At 47.1% G+C, this 11,502-nt stretch overlaps 1 protein-coding gene across 1 annotated transcript; it reads right to left on the bottom strand.

Annotated features, from left to right (window-relative positions):
* Positions 1-216: 216 nt before the first annotated feature.
* Positions 217-8,173, bottom strand: G6PC1 (glucose-6-phosphatase catalytic subunit 1; the record flags this gene model as incomplete). Its single annotated transcript, XM_079796763.1, has 5 exons — positions 217-728; positions 2,289-2,404; positions 2,988-3,093; positions 5,212-5,321; positions 7,944-8,173. The coding sequence occupies 5 exons, from the start codon at positions 8,171-8,173 to the stop codon at positions 217-219; spliced, it is 1,074 nt and encodes a 357-aa protein (XP_079652889.1).
* Between the last annotated feature and the right edge of the window lie 3,329 nt (positions 8,174-11,502).

Raw genomic sequence — 11,502 nt, forward strand, 5'->3', positions numbered from 1 at the left:
CTTCTAACAGACACGGCTTTCTCAAATACCCTTATTAGTTTTTCAAAAAACACTCCCCCCCCCCCCCATACAATTAGAATTGCATAGGAGGAAAGGGGTCACTCAAGCTGACTCAGGCACGTCTGGCCTCAAAGCGGGCTGGCGGAAGACGCTAGTTGCCCACAATCCTCGGCACAGTCATGGACTTTAAATACTGTACTGAAGTTTCCACATTCCTTACAAAGACTTCTTGTCTGACTGGCCCAGGATCCGGGCCAGGCAGTAGGGGATGAGACTGACAGATGCCAAGGGCACTGCTGCACTTTTGCAGAAGGACAGGACGTAAAAGACCATCTCGACTTGGGATGGGGGTTTCAAAGAGTCGAAGAGGTGCAGGAGGACGAGCGAGGCCACGATGCAGCCGAGGCGGAATGGGAACCACTTGCTGAGTTGACCCTTGCAGCTCTCCCTGTACATGGCGGAGTTGAGAGCCAGCCCGAGGCCAAAGAGGGTCCCCAGGTTCTTCAGGAGGCTGGCAAAGGGCGTGGTGTCAATGTGAACCCATTCTGGCCGCTCACACCACCGCTTGGCTTTCTCTAGAGTCCACAGGAGGTCTACACCCAGCCCCTTCAGCAGCAGGTAAAATCCAATGGCAAAGCTGAACAGGAAGAAGGTAATGAGGAAATATTTCTTGAGACTGGCATTGTAGATGCCCTGGATGTGGCGGAAAGTTTCAGCAACAGCAATGCCTGAGCGGGAGAAAGAGTGATGGTGAGAAATAGGAAAGACTCTGGACCTTTGGCTAGAGGTGGGGTGGGAACCAATGGGTGACATGTCATCTGTCACCCATTAAATCACAGATGCTAGATTAGAGGGTCACTGGTTTATTCCCATATGTGACTCCAGCCTTTCCTCAGCCACAGACTCTTTCAGAGGGAAGAGTCATGCTCCATACATCCTCCTACTGCCTGCTGGTTTCCTGGGAGCGGGGGAGGGTCCTCATGTCTCTAATTGAATAGCCTCAGGGGTGGAGAGTTCCCTCCCACTTGGGCAGCCCAATTCCTCTTTGAATGGATTTGATTATTAAAACATTCTTTCTTTTGCTGAGCTGAATGAAGTCTGTCCCCCTCTAATGCCATCGATGGGTCTCAGTTCTTTCTGCAGGAGTTAAGTGGTAAATCCAGAGCCTCTTTAACACATTTGAGGATAGTTATTCTCCTCTCTAATCTACACATTCCCAGGTCTTCTCAAACATGGAACCCAGTACTGAATGCTGTGTTATTTTGTAGTTGCCATGAACTCATTATACCTCTTGCTCGCTGCACTGTTTTATGCTCTTACAGATCTCCAGTGGAAAATTCACAATTTCCCTAAGGTTTTATATTCCTACTAGAGGCCTGATGCACGAAATTCGTGCACTGGTGGGGTCCCTAGGCCTGGCCAGCGATCAGAGCCGATCTGTGGGGCAACCAGTGGGGCGATCGGGGGGCCCCCGCTGGCACCTGCCTTGGCCACCCTGGCGCCGCCCACTCACCAGCCCTGCCCCCTGCTGCTGCTGCCACTGGTCGCCTCCTGCAGAAGGAGGCAACTGGCAGGGCGATATGGTGGGGGGGTGCAGGGGGCGTGCTTTACTGGCACCTACCTTGGCTGGCTTGGGGCCTGTGGGCTGGGGGCAGCTCCTGATTTGAGCATTTGCCCCCTGGTGGTCAGTGTACATCATAGCAACCACTCATTCTGCTGGTCAGTCAATTTGCATATTAGGCTTTTATTATATAGGATGCCCACCACAAAGTCAAATTCTTTCTACACTTAGCCTAGATCTTTTCTCCCCCTCATTAACTGGATATAAAAAACCCCACAAATATTGAAAACTCTAAACCTATAAAAATGACCAAGTGTGGGTATGTATCTATTAGGTTTGCTAGTGAATTTATTTAAGTAAAGAGCTTCCCTACGACACTGTGCTAATTTGTTAAGTTTGGTAGATTCCCTTAAAATTAAACGAGGGGCCACTCCCAATGGAAAATCAGTAAGAAATGGAGATTGGAAAAAGCTCAGAGATTTCAAGCTAACTTAATTGGGTAAGTATTTGGTGTAGTGCAGCTTTTCTGGAACACACTTAAATGTGTAGATCTGGGCACTCCCATAGAAATCAATCATTTTAAATGATCTACCCTTGACTTTCAGCCCACTAAAATGCTAACAGCATTGATAACCACAGGATATGGCTGGCATGCTGGGATTTTGTCCTGATTAGGGAGAAATGGGAAACGTGGGAGAGGAAGGGAGGGGTCCAGAGCAGCTGATACCTGACAAGACTCCAGCCACCACCTGATGGGGGAAATGAGCAGCAAGGTAGATTCGTGACAGACAGACGTTCAGCTGCACAGCCCAGAATCCCAACCACAAAACGATGTTCAAACACCTGCAACGGAAGAGGCAACCATAACAGAACCCAGATACACATCCTTCAGCAAAGAGAACAGCTTCAGCAGGAGTGTTGAAGCCTGGCAAACTTGGGTTCATCAGTGGAATACTTCTAAGTTAATGCCGGTACTCACAAGCTCAAAGATGCCTGTGGCACGCGGTGAACCCTTGTATATGAGAATGTATTTGCACAGTGGCCGCATACCCAGAATCCCCTGTAGTAGGAATGTCTTACTTTTCTCAGTTTATTTTAACTTAACGTAGATGGGTAGACTCTATGGTTGGTACAGAAATGGGTCTTTGTTGAAATCCTGCCACTACCTAACTACCTGATCTCAAGAAGCCCCTTTACCATGTTTCCTTATCTGTACAATTAGGATGTGCACCTGTGGGTCTCTTCCAGCCCTAACATTCTGTGACTCTAATCTTCACACTCAGCAGACATGCTGCAACTCTTATCAGTACCAACCCAAAGTGTGGGATGGGCTAGGGGGATGTGAGGAAGAGCAAGTGGTGTGTCAGCTACAGAGAAAAGCCACCTCCTGCTCTCCACCACCCACACCCCAGGGCTGAGTTCTTACCTAAATCCGTAGGTGGGCTTTTTCTTTCCCCGAAAGATAGAGAGGGTGGATGTGACAATCACATAGTATACACCTGCTGTGCCCATGGCATGGCCGGAGGGACTCCCTAAAGGGCAGGAAAGAGATGAATGAATGTACTACAGGTGAAAGTCTCCATCCCAGAGACTGCTGGGAGTGTCATCTATCCATCCATCCTTCCATTCATCCACCCATCATACCATCCATTCATTTATCTATTTAGTCACCTATTTAACAAGTCTCTACTGAGCTTCTATTGCAGGCCCAGCACTATGCTAAGTCTGGGAGTATAGTGGTGAGCAAAACCAGAGAAGGCCCAGTTCTTGTACTTCTATACAGTCTAGAGATTACACAAAGGATCAGAGCAGTGGATGTATAATTAGAAACTAATTAGCCCTCCGTAACCTCTCTTCCATTCTTGCGTCCTCTGCTCCTCGCATGCTGGCCTCATTGCTTTCCTGTAAACATGCTCCCACCTCAGGGTCGTGGCATTGTTAGTCTTCCTGGTCACATAACTCTTCCTCCAGAAATTTACTGGCTAATTCCCTTGCCTCCTCCAAGTTTTTGCTCAGATCTCAACTTCTCAATGAGTATTACCTTGATCACACTATTTAATTCTGCAACCGATTCCTATTCCTGATCCCTCTACCCTGAGACATAGAGGGTCCTGAGATATGCCAACCTCCACCCAGATCCCTTTCTGGACAGAAGGTCTTATTTTTCCAGCTGTTGAAAGTGTGATCACAGATGGACCTTAGCTCTCAGCCTTCTCCGGCTGAGAGAGCCATTTTGATCAGGGTTACCCTCTTCCTGGGCCTGGCCTGTACCCAATCACTGGTCTACATGGGAGTATAAGGGCCTGTTCCTCTTGACACAATTCAGGCAACTCTTAAGGGCCATCCTCAGCTTCAGAGCTCCCTGTGGAGTTGGCTGAGGCTGAATCACAACCAGACTTCTGCCCTGTTGACTTTAGTCTTCCTTCCATCAATGTTGTGCCTGAGAGTAGCGAAACTCCTGTATACTGATCTCCATCTGAGTCTGCTTTCCAGGGAACCCCATAGGCAAAGCCTTGTCTTTTCTTTTCTTTTTTAAAAATATTTTTTTTATTGATTTCAGAGAGGAAGGGAGGGGGAGAGAGAGAGAGATAGAAACATCAATGATGAGAGAGAATCATTGACCAGCTGCCCCCTGCACCCCACCCCGACTGGGGATTGAGCCCGCAACCTGGGCATGTGCCCTTGGCTGGAATCGAACCAGGGACCCTTTAGTTTGTAGGCCAATGCTCTATCCACTGAGCCAAACAAGGTGCCTTGTCTTTTCTGTTCTCCTCCTCCCCTCTACTTCCTCCTCCTCCCTCTTCTAAATTATCATCTTCTAATATTCTATATATTTTACTTGTGTGTTACACACACACACACACACACACACACACACACACACACACCATTCAAATAGCTCTACGAGAGCAGAGATCTTTGTTTTATTCACTGAGGTATTCCAAGTTCCTAGAACAGTATCTGGCACAGAGTAGGTGCTCAATAAATCACACCTGAATGAATGCATACAGTCTGAAGTGAACAACGGGTTTGTAAGAATGAATAACTACGGGCCATGCCCTAGTTTGGGGGTCAGGGGTAGAGTCCCTGAGGAAGGAATGCCCGCACCCTTCCTGAGGGTAAAGGAGACTTAAGATGAGTGAAGGGTTTGCATACTCTGATTACTTACTAAAAAAACAAAACGTGTCATTTGATTGAGCAATACCAGTATGGCTATAATTAGCAAAATACTGGCAGGTTGTGGGCTTGGTAGGTCAGCTCAGGAGGACACAGCTGCCAGACCAGGCCTCTGGGAAGGACAGCCAGGGCACCAGGCCTCTAGGGCTTACCCTTTCCCAGACTAAGGGCCGTTGCACACGTACTCCCATGAGCCCATTGCCCATGAGGGTGCTTGCCTCTCTGGATTAGTAATTAAGGTTCTGGAAACACTGGGCAGATTTCCAACACAGGAGCAAGATGAGATTCAGGAAGGCCTTCTTGAGATCCATTAAGATAGAATTGTATCATATTGAAGACCTGGAGAAAAAGCGGGAAGGAATGGCGCTCCTCGTGCCCCCTCAAAGACAGCTTCACCCACAACGAATGCTAATAGGTGTCCACATGAGCAAGGTGCCCCCAGCATCTGTCTGTGCCGAGGGCGGGACTCTCACCTGGTCCGGTCTCACAGGTGACAGGGAACTGCTTTATCAGTGGTGCAGAGGAATTGCTGTAGTAGTCGGTGTCCAGCACCCACCAGTACGGGCGCTGCCCAAAGAGAATCCTGTGGAAAAGCAGAAACCGTGTCTGAGGTTACGGAAGGAAGCCTTTTGCCAGAAGCCCACACCTTTGAGAAGAGAGAGTAGCTTGAGAAGAAGATGCATGTGACCCTAAACAGAAAACTGGTGCATCGGCCACCTCCAAGAAGGTGAACTGGGTGGCTGGGAGGAGGTGGGGGAGGTAGACCTGTATGGTGCATCCTTTATATCATGTCTGCATTTTCAACTATTTGAATTTATTATTTATTAAAACATAAATAAATAAACCGGAGATCCAAAAATCCATATTCACGGCCAGCTAGGTGACTTTTTCTTAAAACCGCCAGACAAATTTGTCCTGGAAGGATGCATCTGGAACTGCAGTTTGCAGCTTAAATTTGCAAATCCCACCAGGTCCCTCTGCTCTTTCTTCAGGCCTCAGAATAACTCCCTGTAAGACAGACATAGCTTCGGGTGCTTGCTCTCTGTCCTCTGTTTGAAAGAGGATATCTCAGACAAACCCCTGCCCTTTTATTTAATTTATTTTTTTCCTTAATCCTCACCCGAGAATATGCTCCCTTTAGAGAGAGGAAGAGAGAGGGGAAGAGAAAGAAACATCGGCGTGAGAGAGAAACATCCACCCGTTGCCTCCCTTATGCACCGGACTGGGATCCAACCTGCGACCCTTCGGTGCCTGGGATTATGCTTCAACCAACTGTGCCCCACTGGCCAGGGCCAAGCCACTTCCCTTTTAAAAGGCCTAGATCTGCCCTGGCTGGTTTGGCTCAGTGGATAGAGCGTCAGCCTACAGACTGAGGGGTCCCGGGTTCGATTCCGGTTAAGGGCATGTACCTTGGTTGCGGGCACATCCCCAGTAGGGAGTGTGCAGGAGGCAGCTGATCGATGTTTCTAACTCTCTATCCCTCTCCCTTCCTCTCTGTAAATAAATCAATAAAATATATTAAAAAAATATATGAATAAAAGGCCTAGATCTTTTAATGTGGAAACAGGTACCAGAGGTCCGGCTGGAGGCCTCCTTTTCCCTGTGGTGGTGGAATAGTGATTGCTCACCCAAATCAGGGACAACCACTAACTCTCACCTCTACCAACTCAGAGGAAATCCATCCCTCTTTAATTGAGATCAGATGTTTGCAATAACCATTTATATTTTTATTGCTTAGGGTCATGCTCATTAATAGGGGATGTTACAGATAAAACTTAGATTTTTCAATAGAAATTTCAGAATCCCTTGGGCTTCTGAGCCCAATAATCTTTTTTTTTTTCTATTCTAAAGGACTTTTACTGTTTATGGCCAGAGAATATTAGAGCTGAAAGAGATGTAAGAATCGTCTGATAGTAGTCATAGATAGCTTTAGAGATGTTAAAGGGCTTAGACTCTAAGCCTTAGAGGGACACTGGCCCCACTCTTCATTTTCTAGATGATGAAAGAGAGGCCAAACCAGTAATATGCTAAAGTCAGCTGGTACTGGCTAACAATTATAAAATATTCAGGATTTTTGCAAGTCGAACCCATCAGTAGCTTGAAAGTCTCTATAATGGGAATATACACTGAGTGGCCAGATTATTATGATCTCTGAATGCATAATAATCTGGCCACTCAGTGTATATCCTATATAATAATCTTATATAATAAAAGGCTAATATGCAAATTGTCCCTTCGACCAGCAGGCAGGCTGACCAACTGCCCATGTCCCCTCCCCCTGACCAGGCTGGCCGGACCCCACCCATGCACGAATTCATGCACTGGGCCTCTAATATATATACATATACACTGAGTGGCCAGATTATTATGCGCTCAGAGATCATAATAATCTGGCCACTCAGTGTATAAACAGTAGAATTTGGCAAATGTTAAAATCGGTGTTCTTCCACTTCCCATCCTTCCCCGAAAGAGTCAGTTAATCAGCATTGGATATTCCATGGGTCTTAAGAGCCTTGCCCCTGGAGCCAGCCTGCCTGAGTGTCAATCCTGCCTCTGACATTTACTACCCATGTTGGTCTAGGCACCGTCTCTTTATCTGTAACATAGTAACTACCTCCAGAAAAACATTCAGCACATGGCCTGGCACATACTAAATGTTCGATAACTGTTAACTATAATTATTATAAGGCCCCAGAGATAACCTAAGTTTACAGATTATAAAACAGAAACTCAGAGAGTTGCTATGACTTGCCCAGGACATGCAGCTGGTAGGTGGCTGAACAAAGCCTGGATGGAGCCCATTTCTCTGGATTCCTCCTCATTGCCCCACACAACAGGTTTTTAAATTAACTATATGTTTCCTTTTTTCATACATCATTTTTCTTCTTTCATACATCTACCTTTATGTTGCCTATTCTGCTGCAAAGTAGTAAAACTGTGTTTCTTTGCTTATAGCCTATAATCCAGACTTTCCACTAAGTCCAGCTGGCCTTCCGTCCACATGAAATAGTCTTTCCTGTGTCTTCAACTCACTGACAGGGTTTTCTCCATCTTCCCTCTTATGTAGCGGATGGAGAGTCAGGAGGGGAGGGACCTGTGGCTTCCTGAATAGCATGGAGAAGGCAACTTCTGATGGACAGACATTTCCAGAAAGAATGCCAGCCTCTTTCCTTGCCGACCTCCTCTCTGCCTGGCTCTTACTCACCACTTGAAGATGAGGTTGAGCCAGTCTCCAATCACAGCGACCCAGAGGAGTTGGATGCCCACAGCTTCTCGAAGATGGAACCAGATGGGGAAGAGGACATAGAAGGCATTCCTGAGGTCTGCGATCACAGAGACCAAGATGAACCAATCCTGGGAGTCCTGGTAATTCACCTGGAGGTAGTGTGTTGACTGGATCCCAAAGTCATGAAGGACGTTCATGCTTTCCTCCATGCTCACTCCCTGGCCCCTCAGGAAGCCGTCAGCTGAGCCCTTGCAGACTTGGTGGTGATAACTCTGCTATCAGCCTGCGTCTTGCCCGTTTTATACACCCTGTCACCAGCCTGCAGGTCAACCCAGCCCTGATCTTTGGACTCAAAAACCACTTTTGTCTAAAATCTATTGATCAAAGGTGCATCATCAGTAGGTTGATGCAAACATGTTCAGGGTGATTTACGTAAAATAGAAAACCAGGCACACAAAAACAGCCTGATCGGCCATGTACTCTGCAGGGCCAATTATTAACTTGGGCATGCTGCTTGACAGTGCCAGGGGCTGCCCTCTGGCTCTGAACCCAGCCAGAGACACGGGACAGAGTCTAAATCACCGTGGTTCTTGCAAAGATGCCTGATTTCCTGTCTGCAACTGCACTTATTTGGGAACAGAGAAAAAGTCTTGAAGTCCTAGTGATTCAAGTTTTAAGTTATTAATTTAGAAGGTAGTTCATTTTATTGTACTGGGTAATGTCACCTTGCTGGGCCTTTCTGAACTGCATTAGGGTCTAGGAAATGCCTCTGGTTTGGGAGCTCAAACCCTCTTCCCATGTGGCTCCATAGCTCAGGGCCAGAAAAGAATCATCTTTGAATGCCTGATTAATTCATTCATTTAATGTCCTTAAAGTTAGGACTTTTGGGGTTTTCACACATAAGTGAAAGCAATAAAATGAATGTGTGTTCATACAAAAACAATATGATTGATATATAGTTCTAAATAAAATCACCAACAAATTGGTGACTGGGGACTCTGGAAAGGGCTTCTGTAGTTTGATCTTCCATTTGTACTTGGAGATATTTATGTTCACGAGGCAGTCAATCCATTTTTACTATAGCCATGGATATAGACAAGGAATAAATAAAAGTAACAGATGCCCAGTCATGAGAAGCAATGCTGCCTTTCTCCCCTGCACAAGCAGAAATCGCCCTGCAGCGGTGCAGAGACCAAAACCTCACCCTTGGTCAGTTCGAACTCTGAAGGAAGCAGGGGCTGAATCAAGTGGTGAACGGAGGCAATTTTCAAGGATAAGAGCTAGTGGGGATAAAACTTTAAAGTCCATATTCCCTTGTAAGGGGTAGATTGGGGACAGGGAAAAGGAACTCAGAGCTAATGAGTCTGTAGCAAAGGTAGACAACATTCCATGCTGGAAATGATTAAAACATCATCCAGGAAGTATGGTCTGGCATCTTCTCCCCAACCTCCATGGGCTCCCACCCATCTCCAGCAGACCCCAACTGCCCTTGACCACATTGTCTCTGCTGGTCCAAGCAACCCTATCCTACCATGCCTGGTCTGGGAAGGTAATGGTGGGCTGCAAAAAAAGCATGTACTTGGCAGTGTTGTGGGGAAGGGTGCTCTGTATTGTCAGGAATGCTAGGCCACAGGTAGTGGGCCCCGCTGGAAGAGATAGTCTCTTCCCTCCACCCAGATAAGCCTTCCTCGAAAGTATTGAGTAACTACTGTTGTGATCCCCGGGGACTGAAGTTTCTATGGTGTGAGGTGAGTTGAGGGCAAATAGGGCAGACCCTCTGACAAAATATTCAAAGGCCACTCACTATCTGGTTCTCCACAGGGCTGCTAGCAGCCAGAATCTCTGAGTCAGGCAGAGTTCTCTCAGCATATGGGGAGGCCAGTGCAGGGCCCTGTCTTCTGGAGGAAACTCAGGGAGAATGCTCGTGTTGATAAGGAGTGGGATGGAGCTGATATCTGCTCACAGGGTAGAGGAGGAGTCTCTCTGGCAGGCAGCCCGCCTGGTAGGGGTACCTCTTGGTCAGAGCCATTGTATATCATCATGAGACTCTTTGCTAGTCTATCTGTCTACCTTCCAGCCCCTTCCTGCTGCCTCCAGCAAATGTTTATCATGTACAGAAAGAGGTGAGGCCCCCAAAGACGCAGCCTGCTAGGAAGCTGCCTGCAGAGAGAATGGCAGAGTCCTCAGATGCTCACAGGACTTGTGGATATTTCGAGGTGAATAATGGGGATGAAGTATTTGAGTTGCTGGAGGTTTCGATGAGAATTTACTCACTTAAAGAACTCTCTCCAGCCGAAACCGGTTTGGCTCAGTGGATAGAGCGTCGGCCTGCGGACTCAAGGGTCCCAGGTTCGATTCCAGTCAAGGGCATGTACCTTGGTTGCGGGCACATCCCCAGTGGGGGGTGTGCAGGAGGCAGCTGATCGATGTTTCTCTCTCATCGATGTTTCTGACTCTCTATCCCGCTCTCTTCCTCTCTGTAAAAAATCAATTAAAAAAAAAAAAAGAACTCTCTCCAGAGAGGGGATTCTATCATCTCCTTCTAACTCCTGTCATCTTCCCTTTCAAGAAGTTCTCCAGTTTAATTCAATCAACATTTCCTGAGCAAAGCCCATGCTGGGCTCTATAAGAAATTGCAAGTGAGCCCTAGCTGGTTTGGCTCAGTGGATAGACCACAGACTGAAGGGTCCCAGGTTTGATTCTGGTGAAGGGCATGTACCTTGGTGGCAGGCTCAATCCCCAGCCATGGTCAGGACTCTTGTGGGAGACAACCAATCAATGTATCTCTCTCACATTGATGTTTCTTTCTCTCTCTCTCTCTCTTTCTCTCTCTCTCTCTCTCTCTCCCTCTTCCTTGCACTCTCTCTAAAAAAATCAATGGATAAATATCCTCAGGTGAGGGTTAACAAAAACAAACAAACAAAAAAGAGATTGCAAATTAAATCTTGGTTGTCCTCTGAGACCTGGACATTCTAGTGGGGCAGGGAAGTTAGATGTTTACACAACTCACTGTGTCAATTGGGGGATCCTTAGATCGAAACTGAACTCATATGTACAAATATCAGTGAGCTCCCTATTATTTTGTCCGAGGCAGAGATGACTCAAGACTTTTTTTAAGTATATTTTGTTGATTTTAGAGAGGAAGGGAGAGGAAGAAAGAGATAGAAACATCAATGATGACAGAGAATCACTGATCGGCTGCCTCCTGCATGCCCCCTACTGGGGATCGAGCCCACAACCCAGGCATGTGCCCTTGGCCAGAATCAAACCTGAGACCCTTCAGTCCGCAGGCCCACGCTCTATCCATTGAGCCAAACCAACCAGGGCGACTCTAGACTTATTGATGGCCTCTGGGAAAACAACCAGCCGAGTCTGGGAAGCGATGAGGGTGGAAAGTTCTATGGGCCCCTGAACAGGAACACTAGTTGGGCACTCCTCAGGCACTTTCTCCACAAACAGAAACCCAGAGGCTTGGGGATCTCGGTTTGGGAAGCACATGAAGGAAAGGTGCCAGAAAGAACAGTCTGGTCTGCTGCTA

The sequence above is a fragment of the Cnephaeus nilssonii genome (genome assembly GCF_951640355.1).
Source record: "Cnephaeus nilssonii genome assembly, chromosome: 19".
Taxonomy (NCBI): domain Eukaryota; kingdom Metazoa; phylum Chordata; class Mammalia; order Chiroptera; family Vespertilionidae; genus Cnephaeus; species Cnephaeus nilssonii.